The sequence below is a fragment of the Rhinolophus hipposideros genome (assembly GCF_964194185.1).
Source record: "Rhinolophus hipposideros genome assembly, chromosome: 9".
Classification (NCBI taxonomy): domain Eukaryota; kingdom Metazoa; phylum Chordata; class Mammalia; order Chiroptera; family Rhinolophidae; genus Rhinolophus; species Rhinolophus hipposideros.
The window spans coordinates 252,510-273,072 of NC_138055.1; the positions used below are offsets into that span (position 1 = coordinate 252,510).

Here is a 20,563-nt window from a genome sequence, read left to right on the forward strand (position 1 = left end):
GGCAGGCGGAGTGGAGCCAAGTGGAGCCTTCTGAGGGGTTAAGGACACTGTTGGATGAACCTGAACAAAGGGGCTTCTGACAACACAAGAGCTGGCCTGTTCCTCCTGATAGAGCTCATGCCACCACTTCTGAAGTGTGCCTGCCGCAAGCCGCATTTGAATCTGATCAGAGAGGGCCACGGGCAGCAAATTCTGACAAAAGGAAGTTCCTGCAAATGATCCACTTTCTTCAAAGAAGTGAACTGCTAGAAAACAGGGGGAAGCCAGCTGAACTGTGGCCCTGAGGGGTCCACACGGGGAAGCAACCACATAGGAAAGGAAGTGACTGGCTGAGCCAAGGTGGGGGCTGCACGTTGGGCATGGGAGGGCACTGGGGTTTTCATTCATGGGTCACGTTCACGGCAATTAACCTGTATATCTGTTATATGATGTTTTCTGTAGTGTGTGCTTTTAGCTATGAGGTGTCTTGTTTTGTTTAAGAATACTGAGTCCAGGACAGCCAGACAGCTCAGTTGGTTGGAGCGCGAGCTCTGAACAACAGGGTTGCTGGTTTGATCCCCACATGGGCCAGTGAGCTGCGCCCTCCACAAGTAGATTGAAGACAATGAGCTGCCCCTGAGCTGCTAAAGAGGTGGCCAGATGGCTCAGGTGGTTAGAGCGCGAGCTCTCAACAACACGGTTGCGAATTCAATTCCCACGTGGGATGGTGGGCTGCGCCCCTGCAACTAAAGATTGAAAATGGCGACTAGACTTGGAGCTGAGCTGCGCCCTCCACAACTAGACTGAAGGACAATGACTTGGAGCTGATGGGCCCCGGAGAAACACACTGTTCTCCAATATTCCCCAATGAAAAATTAAAAAAAAAAAGAACACTGAGCCCAGAGAACTTGGTGACAGTTTTGAGAATGTGGGGGTGAGTAGAGCGACCCTAGGTTCTGACACTGGAGCTGGGAGGACGAGCAAGATGTTTATGGTGACAGGCACAGCAGGACACACATGTCCAAGAAGCCAGACTTGCCTACCCTGCTGCCACAACATGCCGGCCTCAGTGATAGTCACACTCAAGCTGCTTCAAGGTCTTTATTGCCACCAGGGAGAGTGGACTAAGGTGGGGAGCACAGACCATAGGTGGGTGTGTGGAGTCCTCCAGAGAAGCTGGGGTGAGCTGTCATTGTGCCTGACAGTGGCTGTCACCCTGGGGCACTGTACCAGGTCTCAGCAGGGTGGGCAGGCTGGTCACCAGCTCAGGACACCGGGGCAGTACTTGTCAATAAGCCCCTGGTAGTAGGGCCGCAGCTTGTCCACGTCTGGCAGGTCAGGACACTTGGTGTACAGGTCAAACTTACTGCATTAAGGGAGGGACAGTGCCTTGTGCAGAAGCACCCCACATCCCCTGCTACCCTCCTTCCTCCCAGTCCCCCAGGATGGCCGTACTTGAACTCTTGCACCCAAGGCAGCATGGCCAGGTCCTGCTCACCACACAGCTGCCGGTAGTCGCCACCCGTGTGCCACGGGTAGAAGGAGTGGAATCGGATCATGTAGAAGGCCTGGGGACAGAAGAAGCCACCCAGGTGCTCCAGGCTGGACTGGGCTGGGCTGGACTTTTAGTTTGGCCCCCGCCCCCTGCCTACCTCCGGGGGGAGGGAGAATTTGTTGAACTTCATCATCTGGTACATGTACTCTGTGGGAGAAAGGTGTCACCACCAGGCACCCAGAGGCATGGCCCCCACCACAGGTTGACCATCCCCGCTGCCATCCTCTAATGGGCCTCACCGTCATGGCCCCAGGACATGAGGACGTTCTCCAGCCCGCAGTGGGGCTGGTACATGCCGAGCTCTGTGCTGCAGGGAGAGAGCGGGGTGAGGGGGCTCAGGAGAACCCTGGGAAGGGGAGACCAGCAGTGGTGGAGGGTACCTGTATCGAGGATCCTGGAGATCAGGGTTGTCCTGGAAGGTGGAGTCACAGAAAACCACAGAGGCCTGGGGACGACAGCCCACTGGGAAGGTGTCTCCAACGACTGCCCACTGGGGATGAACAGGCAGCCATGGGTGGGCGTAACCGGCCTGCCCACCAAGTGGATGCCCTGGGCCCATCGCTGAGGCTGAGCCCAGAGCTGAGGCTGTCCCGGCCCTGCCCTGCCACCCCCCATTCCCTGCCCTCACCTGGGGCTCCCCCGCCAGAGCCAGGACCTTCCCCAGGTCGTGCAGGAGGCCCACGAGGTGGAACCAGTCTGGGAGGGAGAGGAACAGGGTGGGCTAGTGGGGGAGCTGGGGCCAGGCCACAGGAGGTACAAGCTCCTGCTGGGAGGGCAGGGCCTGCTGGGAAGGGGCACCCCCCTTGGGAAGGGGCACCCCCTCTCCGTCTGCCCCCTACCCCCGCAGCCCTTGGAGGCTGCACCCTCTAGCCGGAAGGAGCAGGGCGGGGTCGCACCCTTGTCAGGGTGGGCCCTCCTGATGCCCTCCGCGGTCTGGAAGGCGTGGAAGGAGTTGGGGAAGTCCACGTCTGGGTCCGACTCGTCTATCAGCCCGTCCAGCATGTCCACAGCCTCCAACACAGTCATTTTCTTGTAGGAGAAGCCCCCGAACTGGGCGTGCTGGGCCAGGAAAGGAGAGGTCAGCACGACCAGGGGCCGGCAGGACCAGGGCCCGTCCCGCTCCATCCGCTAGGCACTGGGGGTGGGGGAGGCGGTGCCACCCTCGGGGTCGCTGCAGAGGAGTCAGCCGGGTACCTTCTTCTTGACGAAGTCCACCGTCTGCTGCGAGTGCATGAGCTTGTAGGTGGCGAAGACGCGGTCCAGGAGCGGGCCGGACTGCAAGCCAGAGGGTCGGCCAGACGCTCCCAGCCCCTTCGCTTCCCACCCCGGGGGCCTCTCCCTCTGGCTCCCTCTCCCAGGCCTGGCCCCACTGGTGTGAACCCGGGCTTCCCCAAGGGCGGGCCCTGGAGCTGAGCAAACGGTTCGCGCTGCCCTCCCCAGGGAAGGGTAGGGCTGGGGAGGAGAGGGGGCGTGGCAGGGGCCGGGGCGGGGGTGAGGGTGGGGCCCGGCGGGATTAGGGGCCTGGGACGCGGGGTGGGGTCCTCACGGTGTAGTTCCGGAAGCTGCCCTTGTCTCTGGCCGCCTCCGGCTCCAGCTCAGGCCGGTAGACCAGGGAAGGGTCTGGGCCCTGAGTGGATGGATGCTACATCAGAAAGTGTGGCCACCCCCAGGGCGCGAGCGATGCCGGGGCTCAGCAGCCCAGGCCGGCGGCTGCCCCAGAGCACAGGCCCTCCCAAGCACAACCACCTCCGGCCCCTGCACAGCTAGTGGCCTTGGCAGGCTGGAGGTGCTTTGTCGCGCCCGCCGGGGGTCCTTGTCTGCAGGGCGGATGTCAGTGGACGCCTGCCTCCTGAGGTGACGCTGTGTGGGAGCACAGCACCCCCACGTGACATCGCCTTCTCAAGACCTGGGTCTACTGGGAGCTCAGGGCTGACCCTGCCCCAGCTGTAGCACAACAGGAAAGAGGAAGCCCTTTGGCTGGAGGAGCAGACTGGTGGGAACCAGGTGAGAGGGGAGCTGCTGCTGCTGAGCCTTGCATGAAGGACAGGCAGCCAGCAGTGAGCAGGCAGTAGGGCCACTCTGCGTGGGGTCTGGGGAACTCACCACAGCCACCTTCATCCTGAGGGAGCAGAGCTGGCAGGTGGGTTAAGAGGCCCACAGGACTGTGTGCCCCTATATATGCCCACAGGTTACATAAGTGACCGGACACCACCCAGCCCCTTGACCTCGGCCCTTGGTAATGAGTGACCATCCACCCTCCTGCTGGCCTCAGAAGTTAATGTGTCAGCACGGGAGCAGCCCCAGCCCCCTTCTACCTAAGACCAGACTCCCGGAGCAACTGGATGGCTCAGGATGTCCTGCCGCTTTGCCCACAGGCTTTGACCACTGCTGTACCCACAGTAGGCCTCTCCCAACGGGTGATACAGACCCCGGTCGACTTCCCTGTCACCTCAGGCACCTGGGATTCCACTGGGCAGGGCTGGTTTCAGAACAAGATATTCTGACACTTGTTAAAATAGGAAGACTTTACTCAAGGCTATATTGCAGCAGGCAGGAGCAATTGGGCTCTGCTCTGAATACAGCAAAGACAGCTGGGGATTTATAGCCACTAATCAGAGTAAGGGGACAGGGTGTAAGTACACCAGACCCAGGGAAAGCCCTGAGACTGAAAAGCTACCTCTGTACATGGAGGGCAGGGAAAGACCAAAGAAAGAGGCTGCCACTCCAGTCTGGTAATTAATAGAGTTCATTAAGGGAAGCTGACCCTCCAGCCATGTCGTAGGCACCTGCACGATGAAGCAGATCCCCCACCCCCACTCTACTCAGCTTGAGCTGAAGAACTGTGTAGGGGGCAGAGTCATGGCACTATTACAGGAATGCTACCAGGTACGGAAAGTGCTTGACGTGTTGACCAGATGAAGACAATGGCCTGTTCCAGGAACCAGAGCATAGCAGGAGGCAAGGGAGGGCTGCTGATTTATGTCAGAATGAACATTAGGGATGATCAGACAGCCTCTACGTGGGGTGTGCAGTAAGCACTCTCCCCCTCGGCCCTAGTCCAGCTCACGTCCCAAAGCGTCCTATCTTGGAAGTCTCTCCTGGGTGGGGTGGGGGGGTGGAGTTGTCAGTAGATGGAAGGTTGCTAAGAAAAGACATCCAAGGTGGAGGCATTCTTGCTGAAGGCAGGGCAGGATGATGAGATCTCAAGGGTGGGGCCTCTGCTAACTTGGGTGAGGCTATGTAAAGCCAAGGGCTCTGAGAAGCCTAACTGAAGTCTGGTCAAGGTGGGGGGTCTCTGTCAGACTCTAGGAGTGAGGGGCTCCTAAATGGGAGGGGCTCCCATTTAGAGTCTGGGCAGAGGTGCTTTCAAAAATCACTCGTCATGTGTGGGCCGGGTCTAGGTAGTGAGGACACAGCGGGGTCCAAACTGACAAGCATGCCTTCCTGAGACTGCCATTCTCTAAGGAAGGGGCAGACACAGAGCAGCACAAGTCTCTATATTGGAAGAGACGGTGCTAGTGGGGCTGCACCTCATGGGCTGGTGGGCATGTGGGTCAGAAGCCACTCTGGGCTTCACTATGAGGCAAGAACCCTGTGGGAGGGCCGGCCCAGTGGCTCAGGCGATTGGAGCTCCCTGCTCCCAATGACGAAGGCTGCCGGCTCGGTTCCCACATGGGCCAGTGGGCTCTCAATCGCAAGGTTGCCGGTTCAACTTCTCCACTCCCACAAGGGATAGTGGGTTGCACCCCCTCCAACTAACAACGGCAACTGGACCTGGAGCTGATCTGCGCCCTCCACAACTAAGATTGAAAGGACAACTTGACTTGGAAAAAGACCTGGAAGTACATGCTATTCCCCAATAAAGTCCTTTTCCCCTTCCCCAATAAAAAATCTTAAAGAAAAAAAGAAAAAAAAGAACCCTATGGGAGGTTACTTTTACCACCAGGGACTCCTCCTGCCCACACTGGAAATAAACAGAGGTGTTGCTTTCCCCCTAACCCCCCATTTAAAATGCAAAGTGCAACTTGCCTTCAGGGCTCTCAGCTCCTGTCCTGTCCCGGTAGCACCTTGAACTTCCCACGTGTCATTTGCATACTTTACCTTTGAGGTTTATTTCCTTCTGACTCCTCCCACTAGAATGTCAGAGCTGCAGAGGCTGGAGGAATATGTTTTATTCCCTAATGTTCCCACATTTCCGAGCGAGATGGAGGAGGGATCCAGAGAGGAAGCTGGATCACCCCAAAATAGGTGGTGGCTTGGACCCAGAGGAGGAGCAAAAATGGCTGGTCTACAGGATTTGGATGAGGGAGATGGGAGAAGTGTAAACAATAGTAGAAACAGTCCCTTTAAAATGGAGGTGGCGCTGCCATCCCAGAGGAATTGCTTGGCACCTCTTATGCTTCAAACCTCTGGAATGTTAAACCGGCAAAACAACCTTGTTTCCCAAGTTACTGAGCAAGGATAACAAGAAAGCAATTATGACTGCTACACTGGTGGCTACAAGATGAAAATTTAAAACATTGTTTAGAATTAGTGTCACTATGTTAACTTATCTGCACCAATAGAAATGCCTTCTTTTTATTGATGTAACTGTCCCCCTTCCCTTCTCATAAATACCCCTTGCTTTTGTCTCCTAATTGGAATATTATTTGGGCTTCTGCCTGAGTCAGTGCTTCTCAAATAGCTATTCTTTCAATCTCAAATAAATGCTTGTTTTCTCTCACTTTCAATGCCCTTTTACTTTTAGGTTAACATCTAGTGTCAGGAGTGGGATCTAAAGTGGCCTCAACTTCATGGATTGGTGTCCCCTGAAACCAGATTTTATATCTATAGAGCCTCTATTGTGTTTACTGCTTCTATGGCCTGCTCTCTTTTTGACTGTGAAGTCCTGTTAAGTTTGGACCTCCCTGCTTTTTTGGTTGAGTTCAAATGCCTTTATTTGACATCACCAGGGATTTTTTCCCTCAAGGGAGGGGTTTTTCTTTCAAGGGGGGCGATTTCCCTGGGCATCATTGTCCAGATCCTGGCATGCAGCAGGGTACCACAGGAGCTTGCTACCCCTGTGGGAAAGAATCTTTTTTTTCTCAGGAGGGACTTTTCACAGCTCTCATGCTTGTAAGAAGTGCCACAGGGGATGAGAAGTTCTCCAGGGGTTTCCCTGGTGGGTGAGGAGTCATTTGACTACAGGCTCTCTCATTTCCCTTTCTTGTCTCTGTCTGTTATGCTGTTTGTCGTAGAAAGAGGTTTGTAAGGAGAGGAATCCCAATCTCTCAGGGACAATGGGATACATTCTTTGATAAGCAGCTTCTAAAAGACAAAATAACTTCTTAAATGAAACTTTGGCTGCCTGAGCAGGTGCTTTAAAATTTTTTATTGTTATTCCTGTCTGAAACCTGAGAAGACATTTCAAAGAATTTAATAACTCTATAATCAGAAATTCGGCAAAATTAGAAGTCTAATAGGATTTTTTAAAGTCTCCGGTAACTTCCAAGGTCTTCCTACAGATAAACAGAAATGTAAGCACAGCCCACAACTGTCTGAGACCAAAAAAAAAAAAAAAAAAAAGGAAAAGAAAAAAAAGGAAAAATATGGGGAAAGAATACTTTTTAAAAAACAGCAGCAGCTGAAAAGGTTCCCTTGCCTAAGCAGCTCCGTAGTCTCCTTAAAAAATTGTTTATCGTGGGCAAATAAAACTTTTTAAGCCTTAGCCATCGGAATGAATAAACTTAACTGTTATAAATTAATGGGCTTTTGCCTTATTTTATCTCTCTCATGGCTAAAATTTAAAAAGCAAATAAAACTATTATGTCTCTGGTTCTGTCTCTATTTATATGCATGTATGTCTACCTCTCGAGAATTAACAAAATTGGTTTGTAAAGAGCTCTGTCTAATTGGCTTAAAGGAATTAAATTCTTATATGAATTAAGGAATATAACAGAAACTAACCCAAATGCTTTTCAGGATCACATGATCTGGGAATGTATTTAATATTAAAACTAAACTGATTTAAATTTGGTTTAAACACATGTCTTTAGAGATGTTAACATTTAATATAATATTTTTATAAAAAGTTTGTCCGGGGGGGTGGGGGGTGGGTGATGAGGGTAAAGGGGATCAAATATATGGTGATGGAAGGAGAACTGATTCTGGGTGGTGAACACACAATGGGATTTATAGACGATGTAATACAGAATTGTACACCTGAAATCTATGTAAATTTACTAACAATTGTCACCCCAATAAAATTAATTAAAAAAAAAAAAAAAAAAAAGTTTGTCCGACCCAGTGGCTCAGTTGGTTGGAGCGTTGTGCTCCTAATGCTGAGGTCGCCAGTTCGATTCCCACATGGGCCAGTGAGCTGTGCCCTCTACAGCTAAGATTGTGAACAATGGTTCTCCCTGGATCTGGGCTGGGGTGAGCAGCCGGAGGTTGGCGTGGGCTGCTGTGGGCTGCTGTGTGCTTCCAGGAGCAGTCGGTGGCCGGCGTGAGCTGCTGTGAGTGGCTGACCAGCTACTGACTGCTTCAGCCGGTGGGGCGGGGAGCGCAAGGCTCATAATACCAGCATGGGCCAGGGAGCTATGTCCTACACAACTAGACCGAGAAACAACGGCTTGAACCCGAGTTGGGGAGGAGGAGGTGTAAGAAGGGGGGAAAAAAAGTTTATGTTATCTCTGTTGCAGTTTGTCAACAGAAAATATAGTTTAGGATTATAATTGACTTTGTCTAATGTCTCATGAAATTTTCATGAGTAATCTAAATATAATTATTGAGAATTAATACATTAAATATATGTAAATAAGAGGTTTTTTTAATGAAACTTTCAGCAATAATTGTTTTATGGTATATGTACTTAAAAATAGTTTCCCAAAATCTTTTGGTAACTTGAAACCTTAGAATTTCACTAAGTTAAATTAAAAAATAAAAATGGGGCCGGCCTGGCGGCTCAGGCAGTTGGAGCTCTGTGTTCCTAACTGCAAAGGCTGCTGGTTCGACTCCCACATGGGCCAGTGCCAAATGGCTCACTTGGTTGGAGCGTGTCCTCTCAACCACAAGGTTGCTGGTTCAACTCCAACAAGGGATGGTGGGCTGTGCCCCCTGCAACTAACAACGGCAACTGGACCTGGAGCTGAGCTGCGCCCTCCACAACTAAGACTGAAAGGACAACAACTTGACTTGGGAAAAGTCCTGGAAGTACACACTGTTCCCCAATAAAGTCCTGTTCCTTTTCCCCAAATAAAAAATAATAAATAAATAAATAAAAAGGATTGAATGAAATGAATCTAGGTCATCTCCAAATAAGATACAATACTGAAACATTAGTTACTAAATAAAGCTAAGTTTACCTAGGTTTGGCTTTTTAATACAGAAAAACTAAAGATTTGGATCTGTTACTAAAAAGTCTTTATGTTGAGGAAACACATATTTCTAAAAATTATGAAATATATTTGCCAAAGAGCCTATATTTCTAGAGGTTATAAAATGCATTCATAAATTTGCCAATCTAAAGAATACTAATTGCTTACTTTTAGTTGTCACTAAAAAGTAAGATTTCTTAAGGATTAAGAAGTCTAAATATGGGAGGAATGAACAAGTTTTTAATAAAAGATAATGTAAGAAGATATATTTTCATCAAGGGAAATGAAAATAATTTTGTCCTGGTTATCTCAGAATTTTACCTCTTATAACTAAGCTGCCTAAAATTATATTGTTATTGTAATGGTTAAAAAAATTAAGCTTTAGGGCCGGGCCAGTGGCTCAGGCAGTTAGAGCTCTGTGCTCCTAACTGCGAAGGCTGCTGGTTCGATGCCTACATGGAACAGTGGGCTCTCAACCACAAGGTTGCCAGTTCAATTCCTCGAGTCCCACAAGGGGTGGTGGGCAGCGCCCCCTGCAACTAAGATTGAACACGGCACCTTGAGCTGAGCTGCCGCTGAGCTCCCGAATGGCTCAGTTGGTTGGAATGCATCCTTTCAACCACAATTGCTGGGTTCGACTCCCGCAAGGGATGGTGGGCTGCGCCCCCTGCAACTGGACCTGGAGCTGAGCTGCACCCTCCACAACTAAGACTGAAAGGACAACAACTTGACTTGGGAAAAAAGAGTCCTGGAAGTACACACTGTTCCCCAATAAAGTCCTGTTCCCCTTCCCCAATAAAGTCTTTATTTAAAAAAAATTACACTTTAACATCAAGCTTATGCTTATGTAAAGATAAAACTTAATGTTATTTCTTTACTAAAAGAACAAAAATTTCCTGTACTATTGGTATGCTCTTACTAAGAAATTATAAAGGGAAAGCAACGATTTTGTGTTTTATTAAAATTATTTCCTGTGTTCTTTATCATCAGGTCTTTAATTACTTAAGTAAACTGAGTGTTCTTAATATTAAAAGAGCTAAAATTTTGCTTACTACTATGTAACCTTCTGTATTTGTCTTTGAAATCTCTTATTCTCACTTTGGTTAAATGGATAATTAAATATTATTTCATTAAGTATTGTTCCACAATGACCTATGATTCTATTGGACCAAATGTTTTAAAAACTTTTGATATGTTTAACAAACTTCCCCAAACCAGATTCTAAATTAAGTCTCATTCAGCTAAGAATAACTTTGGGGTATTTTAGAGGGCCCCTAAAACACCTCAAAAGACTTGTTCTCTTTATAAAAGAGAAATATTAAACTCATTAGGTTTATTTGTTATGTTAAATTACATGGGAAACATTGTCAAATAAACAATACTAAACCTTTGGTTATATTTATGTTGATGTTATTAATATAAAAATTCTAAAAATTATATAAAATTCCTAAAATTCTAACATGTTCTGGTATAATACTTAAAAAATGTAATCTTTGTCTCTAAAAGATGTGATTCTTATGTCTTTGAAATGTAAACACCCAAGAACAAACCAAAACACTGCCCACAAAGACGAAAAAGAGAGAGAGAATTTTTAAAAATGCAGACGGGTCTATAAGTTCACCAAAATTAATTTGTAAAAGAGCTAAGGTTTACTAAACCTTACTAAAAAATAATAAGGATGAAACAAAATGACAGTATGTAAAAAATAAGATGTATGTTTCCAGTAGAAGAAAATATGAAGCATAGAGATGCATTTTTGTTGAGAAAAACAATAGAATGTTTTTGGGATAAGGAACGATATAAAGGACATGGGAGTTTTGGGTTAAGGAGAAAGAAAGGAAGGAAGGAAGGAAGGAAAGAAGGGGAAATAATTTTGTCCTAAAATAAAGAAAATAGGACAAAAACTGAAAGGTATATGTATGTTGCAGAAGGTTTATGGAAATACAGGTTCATGGAGAAGGGATCTTGAGAAAATCATTTTATATATGGTCAGACTAAGAGTGGAATGGAGACCTAAGTCAAATACATCACTTACATGTGCACATGTGTGAACTCTCACCAGATCCTTAACCACAGCCGTTTTTAAGTCTTGTCATTTGCACACAATTATTGTTTCACCCTGATGCTTTGACAAAAAAATGTACCTACCAGTGTGTTTCATCTTCAAAGATTCATAAAAAGACAAACCCTAGGGGTGGCTGGTTAGCTTAGTTGATTAGAGTGCGGTGCTGATAACACCAATGTTGCTGGTTCGATCCCTGCATGGACTATTGTGAGCTGTGCCCTCCTTAAAAAACAAAACAAAACAAAAACGCTAACATGTACTCTAAAATACAGGTTTCTGATAACTTTAGAAACATAACACTGAACTGAGTAAAGCTTTGCAGAACTCTAAGGAAAAACTACATTTATAAAACTTAACAAAATCAAGATCAATGAGAATTAACAACGGGACTAAATAAACGGACAAGGATGATTATAATTTTTGTGACTTTTTATATGAAATATTATTGGTTTCTGACCCTTATTTTCCAGATATAAGATTTTTTTCCTCCTAAGCTACCTATGACCTACAGCAATTTGGTAATTTATACCTTTGTGAAAAAACGTAAAATATGTATCTTTTCTTTCCCACCTACCTGATCTCTCCAGCATTTCAGGTTCTTGAACTAATCCATGTGTGACCAAGTTTAAAGGTGTTAACTCTTGGATTCATGATTCCCAATTTAAAGAAAGCTCTTATACCTAATGGGACTGCTCAACAGAGGATATGAAATTAAACCAACAGAAGATAAAATTCCTAGGAAGTGAAGCAGATGACATCTTCTGTGGACAGCTAACCCAAATTCCGGATCAGTCCTGTGTAACCTACACCTTCATATTCCCTTTTGTCCTTTCCCCCCCTTATTTTAGTTCCTACCCATCTTGCAAAAAATAAATAAATAAATAAATGTGAGGAGCCAAGCACTCGCTATCATAGCTATTGTTTTCTATTTCCCCTAATTTCTGTTTGGAAAGATATTCAACATTGGGCATCATCTTTAAACCTGCCTCACAGGTAAAAATGGACAACTGGTTACACACACAGTCAAGGAAGTTTAGTGCCGGTGACGTCAGCCCCAGTGAAGGGAGCAGCTTTGAAAGTATACTTTTCCTTGGGCAGGTGTTACAATGACGCCACAGCAAGAGCGAACCAGGAACACTCTTGACGTTTTGTGCATGAGTTACATCAGAAGCATTGCTCTGGACCACATCCCAGTCGAGCAGGCCTGCTTTGTTCTATTATCACCTCCCGTTGCACTTGGATAAAACAGCTCTGGTAAAACGCAGATGGTGCTACATGAACTCAGGGCACCCGCCAAAAGACGGCACTCAGTGCCTGCCCACTGACATCTTGTGGCTCTCTGCTGTCTCCAGCTGCCGGCTTCAGGCACTGCCGACTGCTTCACATCTGTTGTTCACTCTGGACTTAGCATTTTGTTTGTTATTGTAAATTTTTGGCCGTTATAAACCTTTGTTTTGCACAGCTCAGTGTTATAAAGACGCCGCTCTGACAATGGTTGCTCAGTGCTTTGAGATGATCAGTGAGGCCCAGGAGACTCCACGGGAGAAACTCCAGAAACTACAGAAGGTGTCTGCCCTGAAGGAGACACGTCGGCAAAGCCTTCCTCTGTGCTGGGGCTCCTGCTGCTCTAATGTGGCCTAAAACCCCTAGGAAACTACTGTCCCTCCTACGTGGGACATGTCACAACCGGAACGAGTCTTCCTGGTGACAAGAGACCCCCAATGGGACGACAGACCCAAAATGAGCCACCTGACAATGGAGGACCAACTATGCTTTTAATAACTGATTAGTGCAGCTGCTAATGATTGATCAGCCATGCTTTCAAGGAAACAGCTTGGTCAAGAGGAGGAAAATGTAAAAATAATATAAACAGAGACACTTTATAATGGAGCCAAAGCTGCCATGCCAGAGGAGCTGCCTGGCATGTCTTAGGCCTCAACTTGGAATGTTAGAAGAAGGCAAAATAACCTTAGGACGGGGCCAAAAGCAACACAGTGTCCCAGAGAACTGTTCGCAAGGATAACTAGAAAGCAGGTGTCGTGACTACCAGACCGATGGCTACCAGGCTGAAAATTACAAACCTTGTTTAGAATTAGCATCACTATGTTATGTTATCTGCACCAATAGCAACACCTTCCTTCTGTGATGTCACTGTCCCTTCCCCTTCTCATAAATATCCGCCTTTGTCTCCTCATGGGAACACCACTGGGGTTTCTGCCTGAATCAGTGCTTCCCGAACAGATATTCTTATTGAGCTCAAATAAATGTTTGTTTCCTCTCACTTTGAAAGGACTTTTACTTTTAGGTGAACAGGAGATTTTGGCCAAAGCAGGAGCAGTGGGGAAGCAATGGAGGCTGTGGGGGCTTCAGGAGCTGGCGTGCTGCCCTCAAACCTCCAACGGGGCGTCAGGTAGGTGGCCGGGACAGGGCCTGAAGCTCAGGGGCTAGTGGACATGAGGGGTGATGGTTGGACCCTGGCCGCTGACCTGACGCTACGACACAGTGATGCGAGGTGGTAAAGTCAATAGTCAATCCACCTGAAGGAAAAGCAGCCCAAGGCCTTGGCGAGGACATGAGAGGCGGTGCTGGGGGCCTGGCAGCCTGTTACCACGAGGAGAGTGCATTGGGGGCAGTGTTCCTGGCAGACAGGACATCCTCTGGCCGCCCAGACCACACGCAAGCCCAAGACTTTGCCCCAGGGCCAGGAGCCTGGGAGGGTCTTGGCAGAGCTGAGCTCCTGACTCCGCCAACGCGGCCCCTTTCTCTTCCTCATTCCCCAGTCCCGTCACCCTGTCCGCACTACATGCCCTCCCTGCCTGCTCTGCTGACACCCTTCAGTGACCACAGCACACAGCTGTGAGGCCCGGCCCACGGGTTCCAGCCACACTTCGCTGCTTTCGAGCTGCCTCCCCCAACCACCCCAACACCTCCTGTGGGCTTGGAGCCTGGACTCGCAGCTTCTTTCCCCGGGGACCCTGTCGTCCTCAGTTCATCTCCCTGTGTACGGACGTCCCCAGCAGAGCGTGGACCAGCCTGAACTGTTCCCACAGGGCCTAGTAGAAGAAAGGTGACTTACCTGGCCAGGTGAGCCCTGAGCTGGAAGAACAAGCACAGGGATGGGAGCCCTGGAGTCACTTCCAGGAGCCTCCTTTCCTTGGGGGAGTTCGGGGGTCTGAGGGGCAGGCCTGCAGTGACCCAGAGCTGGCTGCAGTGACCATGGGCTCATCCCTGGCCTCTGTAGCTGCAGTTTCTGCCCCTAGAGTTGGGATAATGATAGTGCCCCCTTACAGGTTGGCTGAGAGGGTGATGAGGGAAAATAACTGACAAAGTAAGTGCTGTATGAGTGTTTGCTAAACAAAAGAAACCACCTTCCTGAACCCAGAGTCATACCTGTGACGCGTGGAGTGTCAGTACTTGGGGAACTAACAACAGGCCCCACCTGGAGGGACACACACCAAGGAAATCAGGCAAGCTGTGCCTTGTTCTGATCTTTTTAGGCCAGTGCCCCCACCCCAGGTTACCGGCAAGCCTGCTCCAGCCTCCAACTGTCCCCACACCTGGTCCCACTGGGCAGGATGGGGGTCAGGGAGTTTGTGTCGCCTGTGGGACCCCCACCCTCATTTGGCCACTCCCCCCAGGTGATGGTGATTCTGATTTAATTGAGCCATTTGGGCAGGGAGATCTGGTTCCCAGGCCAGCCCTGCCTGGCTCTGGGCAATGGGAAGGGGTACCCTGCTGTGCTCCAACTGCCCTGTGTGGCTCTTGAAACCCTCCCCCTCCTCCCCAGCCGCCCACAGGGATGGGGCAGGAGTCTCCGTTTATGACCAGGGGCCCAGACTCCAGAGGTGGCAGCTGGAGCAGCGCAGTTCCCAGCATGGCCTGTCCTCCCTCACCTGGCTCCGGGAACCATAGTGAGGTCCTCCTCCCTACTGCCCTCCCAGTCTCAGGGGCACGGGTGGAGGAGGATGGGGGCAGGCCAACGTGCATGCCCAGAGCCAAGACTTAATCTGTGCTGATGTTGGGACGAGCAGGGAGGGGCTGGCTTGGGCCAACTCAGCTCCTCTGTCCTGCTTGCCCAGAGGTGGCCCTGGGTGTTCAGGACCCTGACTTCGGCCCCACCAGACCCCTTCCCTCTGAAGCCCTTTTTGGCATCTAGTGCTGCTGGCCACCTCTACTTCACCCTGTCCCAAGTTTGCACACTCCCAATGTGTCCCAACCCCTTGGACACATGGACCCTGCCTGCAGACCAGCCCAGGACTATACCTGCATATGGGTTTATGTGTCCAAAGCTGTTCAAAGTTGGTTGCTGCAGGAACTGGTGGGTGTTGGGTGGGGTGGGGTCTCCTCAGGGACCGTGCCACTGTTGGAGTTGCTGCTGCCTACAGGAGTTCTGGGGAGCTGGGCCGGGGGCTCAGCTGCAGCTGTGCAGTTGGCGTGTGGAACCTGGCTGGGACAGGCAGGGCCATAGCCTGTCCCACCTTAGCCATAGCTGTGGGGGCTGCTGGAGTTCATGGGGGGTGAGTCCCGTGGGCCGGCCGATGCAACAAGCTGCCATCGGCGGGGGCTGAGGTTCTGTACCTGGCAGGTGCCGAGCACACAGCCAGCCCGCAGGAACTGAGCTCTGGGCCTGCGGGGGCCCAAGTGTCGGCGGCGGCCATTCCGGACAGGCTGACCCATAGCGGTGGCCAGGTTCGAGTTCCACTGTGGCTGGAGAGCATGGCGTGGCTTCCAGACCACAGGCCGGGGTGTAGGGAGCTGGGGCTGCAGGCCACCAGAAGGGGTCCTGACTGGGGGCTCCCTGCAGAGGGAGATGGAGAAAGTAAACGTGATGGTCCCTGAAAGGGACCCCCAAACCCACCCACTTTCTGCCTGGAGCACCGTCAGGGGAAGCCCCAGGTCCCTTTGGAGCTCAGGGCTTAGGTCTTGGCTACTCAGCCATCTCAGTAGCCCAGGTTACATGTCCCATTCACCTGTGCCTTCCTGAGCAAAGAACACCTGGCCCCTGCGGGTCACTATGCCCTCTGCTCTTCCCTTGGCTGGGGCAGGCCTGGGGACCACTGCTGGGGGGGCGGGCACTCTGCCAATGGGGTGGGGGAGGAGTGCCTAGGAAGGGAGGCAAAGAATTAGAGGCCTCTTTCACTGCTCAGGGTTTGCGGAAGGCAGGGGGCTGGCCCTCCATTCAGGCTGTAAGCCCAGCAGCAGGTGGAGCGTCTTCCCCAGCGGGGGTGGGGAGACTGGGGAGGGTCTGGGGCGGAGGGGTCCTCCCCAGGCATTCTGGTTTCCCGAGGCTTCGGCCAGGGGACGGGCTGGTCTGAGCCCCACTCACCGGGGCAGGGCAAGCGGCCGGCTTCGGCCTTGGCGGCGGGACATTGTGCCGGGAGCGACAGGTAGAGGAGGAGGATGCAGCGACAGGCTGGACCCGGGGCGCAGACAGGTGCGGGGGCGGCCCTGGCCTGGAGCCGCCCTGCCGCCGCCCCGTGGGGAGCCTTCTGCGTCCCGGGAGGGCCGCCTGGCGTCCGACTGTCCCGACTGCTGCTCCCCTGAGCCTCGGCACCTCCCGAGCTAAACAGTCTTCCCAGGAGGAGGCGGGGCGCCCTTCCCCAGGCCCCCCACTCAGCCCTGCCGGGCTGCAGCCCAGGCCGCACGCTCCCCAGCCCTGCCTGCCCGCGGGGTAGCACTGTGGGCACAGGACCGGGGAGTCCTGACGGGCCGAGCCTGACAGCGTGACGGAGGGACCCCCCATCGCTCTGGGAAGAGCTGGGTGCTACCACCCTTGCCTCCAGCGCCTTCTGGCGGGCGACCGTCACGGAGCCGGGGGGCACTCAAGCTCCTGGGCACAAGGACTGAGTGCTGGGGGTGCCTCTCGCTCCCAGTGGCGTCCACGGCGGGCGGATGAGTGACCCTGGGGCCCTGGCCGGCATCTCTGCTGGCTCTTAAGTCTCTCACGAGGCCATTTCACGACCCTCGAAGATCTGCCAGCAGCTATAGTCCTAAAAATCTCTACACTTTCCTCCCCATTACCAACATATTAAATGGTTTTTGTAGGAAATCTAACAACTAAAGAGACCTCCACATTGCCACTCACTGTGATCCTTCTACCCTATCCCTGATTTTCTCCTGTACACTAGTGCGTTTTGTTTGGGGGGGGACCTAGGTGTGTGTATTACATACACACATATGCACATATAGCTAAAAATATATGTGAACATAGAGACTTCCTAACTTTCTTATGGTTGGCCTTGCTCTAATGTGTAGGTGTTCTGTGGCTTACTTAACTGATCCTTTATTAACGAGCAATTAGGCAATTTCCAGAAGAATGCTTCTGTTGTGCCCTCACAGATGTGTCTCTATAGAATATTTTCCTAGAAATGGAAATTCTGGTTGAAGGTGAGCCTGTGTTTCTGTAAACAGTCAGTACCAAATTGCTCCCCACTAAGCTTGTGCCAATCCACTGTCAACCGATCACAGACTTGGCGTTAGCGGTTCTTTGCTTCTTTGCCCCTCAGAGAGAGGACGATGATCCCATCGCCCCCTGTCTTGGATTATCTGAGCATCTCTGCGTCCACGTGTATTTCCTTTTCTGCTTACCCGGCCCCGGTCCTGCTCCCTCTGTCGGGTTCATCATGGATGACCTGGTCACTCTCGGTCTCTCCTGCTGCACACACCACGGGAGCTCCATCAACATTTGCTGGATGAATAAATGCACAAGTGTTGAACACGTGCACATGGATGAGTTGGTGTATGCCCTCAAAAGGGAGAAGCATCAGCACGCATTCCTGGTTGCATGTGTTTATTTTGACCAGTGTGGGGAAGAAGGAGAGTGACGTGATCACATTTATATGAGCAAAGTGCAATTGAGCAGGGAGGGGGTTGCTGGGGGTCTGGCAGGAGGGGGCTGTGGGAACAGAGTGGATGGGTTAGAGAGGAACGGAGCCCAGCAGGGAGGCAGGTGAAGAGGGTCAGCCCTTCTGTTTGCTGTTGCAGGCAGTCCCTGGAGAGAATGGAGAAGTTAGCTGCCTGGGGGACCTCCTGGCAGAGACGTCTGGCTGGCCTCCAGCCTCATGGGCCTGGGGCTCATGAGAGGGCCCACTAGGAACACAGTTTGGGAATTTGAGAGATGGCAAGTCTCTGGGAGGTGAGGGCTGTGTGAGCACTGCCTGTGGAGAGTGACAGAGAGGACAGAACCCCTGTGCCAGCTCTGCAGGAACAAGTGTGGAGGGTGGAGGGCAGAGGACCGCTGAGGTAACCCGATTCTGCAGCTGCTTCTCCTGTCACCAGCCTCCCCATGCCTCACATCAATCTGTCTTCCGTAATGCTGCCACTACCATCCTTCCCAGACACAAGTGTGATCACGGTACTCACCCAGCAGGAAAGAAAAACTGCATCACTGTTCCCTGGGGTCTAATCTGGGACAGGTGCAGGTGAGCCTCCGGGAGCTTTGTGGCCCATGGTTCCCTTCATTCTTCCTGTCAGAACACTTGCTGCCACCAGGGGCTGAAGGTCCACCTCCTAGGAAACCCACAGACTTCGGGTCAGTGGATTAGAGGCCCCCTGTGAGCCCACGGCCCCTGCACGGCACACAGCATGGCACTTGTCTATAACTGTCCACGTGCCCTTCAAGGCCCCCGGGACCCTCCATTCACCCTCAGTTAGAGGAGCTGCTTCTGGGGAGTGGGGGGTGGACAGCTGGGAGCGGCTCACCTATGCACATGCGCTAGAAGGGCTGCCCAGGGTCCCCTGCAGAGCTGGGACTGGGTCACAGGAGGCGAGTAATGCTTGTGATGCTGGAGGAATGCTTTCCAGAAACTCTTGTGGGCCAAGAAAAGCTAGGGTGGCAACTGGCTGGGCAAAGAGCTTGGTAGTGTTGTAAGGTGGGGGAGGTTGAGTTGAATCTTTATGGCAAAGATCCCTACAGAAAGAGAGGGTGGGAGACGAACAGCAGAAGGCAGGGAGGAGGGTGGGAGGGGCAGAGTCTCCAGTGGTGACTGTGGAAAGAAGAGGTGGGTGTGAGGGAGGTGGGTCTGGGCTTTGGTGATGTGACACAGGCTTCCCATCAGATGGCTTCTGTCTTCTCTGAAGGAGGGGCAGGGGGATCATCTCTGTGACACAGGAGATGGGGCAGAGGGTTGACGGGACTGCAGAACAGAAGAGAACTGCCCAGACATCAGAAGTCTGGGCAGTGGGGGACATCCATCCATGGCTGGGGCCATTACGTCACCGTGGCCTCTTCACACTATATGGTGCAAGGCAGGACTGTTTGCCAGATGGGGACAGTGAAAACCAAGTTAGAGAGGTGGGGACCAATGACATTGACAAAATGACAGGCATGGCAGCCACACCAGGTAGGGTAAAAGGACAGAAGGAGGAAGCCAAGGGGCCATGGGACCGGGGAGGGTCACTCCTTGTAAGAAGGCCTCGGGGAGAGTGGGTGCTGGGAACATGGCCCCTTGGAGGGGAAGGAGGCAGTCAGGAGCAAGCACCTGGGCAGTCAGTGGACAGGAAACTCGATGGCCAGAAATTTGGGTGATGGATCATGGTCTGGAAGAGAACCCAAACTTCCCCTTGACCCAAAGGCGACTCTGGGAGGGCTGCAGGAATGGGCTCATTAGGGCATGAGGGTGGGGGAGAGCCAGTCCTGGGCTCAGATGCCAAGCTAGAGGACTTCCGAGAACACTACCCACCCATGCACAAGCTCAATGGTGGTAATGTGCTGAGGACACTTTTGGGTCTAAGTGACAGAAACCAAATAAAGCTGGGCTTGGGGGGTAGGGGTGAAAAAGGAAGGATTTTCAGCCTATGTACCCAGTACCCAACAGAAGACAGGCGTGCTGAAGCTGGGCCTGTGCTCCGGGGGCAGGGAGGGGAGTCTGGTGGGGTCTCTGGGTTTGGTTTCATTGATTGTCTCTGCTGACTCCTGCAAGTGGTTGGAACCTGGATGTCGGAAGTTTGTTCCTTCTTAGGTTCTTGGAGCAGCCAAACTCATCTAAAAGCAAAGGCAGCCCTGCTTCCCCTCCCACCGCGTCAGTGCGGCAGCCCAGAGGCTCCCCCCACCTTCCCAGCTCCTCTCCCAGGGTGTCCTGTCCTAGACTCTATGTCTCCTTGCCCATCCCTGTGCCACCGCGCGGGAGGCCCTGTCCGGCCCCTGTCTTGAGGATGGTGGGCACGGTCAGGGGTCCTGGATGGTGCAGCCTTCTCCCAAGCACCGCAGCTGGACCTCCAGTTGCCTCTCAGCTTAAACACTGCTCTTTACAGCTGGACATGCAGCGAGCCTTTTTAAAGGACGTATGTTGAATGGCTCACCCCTCCTAGATGGGCTTCCAAATGGGGCCTGAGCCCTTTTCAGGCTGGGAACTCCCAAGGGCAGGGTCCGGGTACTCCCCACATCGCCAGGCTGGCAGCCCCTGAAGGGATGCCCGCAGATCCCTCCTCCGTCCCCCATTCGGCAGATCCGGGGGCAGGGCCAGGTCCTCCTCCCTTCCTCCAGACTGACAGTGCCGGAGGTGCGAGAGCCTCGGGACCCCCAGCCTCGTCCCGAGCTCGCGTGGAGCCCCTAGTGCGAGGCCAGCTCCGACCCGGGCCGCGCCTGTCGCTGACCCGCCAGAGCCGCCG

General features: G+C 51.8%; 2 protein-coding genes and 1 long non-coding RNA gene across 6 annotated transcripts; all 3 read right to left on the bottom strand.

Annotated features, from left to right (window-relative positions):
- Window positions 1-1,062: 1,062 nt before the first annotated feature.
- Window positions 1,063-15,303, bottom strand: MIOX (myo-inositol oxygenase). 4 transcript variants are annotated; one of them, XM_081059571.1, is made up of 10 exons: window positions 3,638-3,800; window positions 3,081-3,161; window positions 2,729-2,809; window positions 2,431-2,593; window positions 2,163-2,230; window positions 1,915-2,024; window positions 1,774-1,841; window positions 1,632-1,681; window positions 1,435-1,547; window positions 1,063-1,345 (listed from the first exon to the last, which is right to left on the bottom strand). In XM_081059571.1, exons 1-10 carry the CDS (start codon window positions 3,650-3,652, stop codon window positions 1,237-1,239), a joined length of 858 nt encoding a protein of 285 aa, XP_080915697.1. In that variant the 5' UTR covers window positions 3,653-3,800; the 3' UTR covers window positions 1,063-1,236. The 4 variants fall into 4 exon arrangements, with proteins under 4 accessions (XP_080915697.1, XP_080915699.1, XP_080915698.1 ...); XM_081059572.1 differs by lacking the exon at window positions 3,638-3,800 and adding an exon at window positions 15,218-15,303 and having other exon boundaries at window positions 1,066-1,345; XM_081059574.1 differs by having other exon boundaries at window positions 1,066-1,345; window positions 3,281-3,800.
- A 106-nt stretch (window positions 15,304-15,409) lies between these two features.
- On the bottom strand, window positions 15,410-17,718 carry ADM2 (adrenomedullin 2; the record flags this gene model as incomplete). Its single annotated transcript, XM_081060500.1, has 2 exons — window positions 15,410-15,752; window positions 17,543-17,718. The coding sequence occupies 2 exons, from the start codon at window positions 17,716-17,718 to the stop codon at window positions 15,434-15,436; spliced, it is 495 nt and encodes a 164-aa protein (XP_080916626.1). The 3' UTR covers window positions 15,410-15,433.
- A 9-nt stretch (window positions 17,719-17,727) lies between these two features.
- Window positions 17,728-20,517, bottom strand: LOC308502177. Its single transcript, XR_013994003.1, has 3 exons — window positions 20,255-20,517; window positions 18,317-18,463; window positions 17,728-17,945 (listed from the first exon to the last, which is right to left on the bottom strand). It is a non-coding gene; the product is annotated as an uncharacterized lncRNA (long non-coding RNA).
- Between the last annotated feature and the right edge of the window lie 46 nt (window positions 20,518-20,563).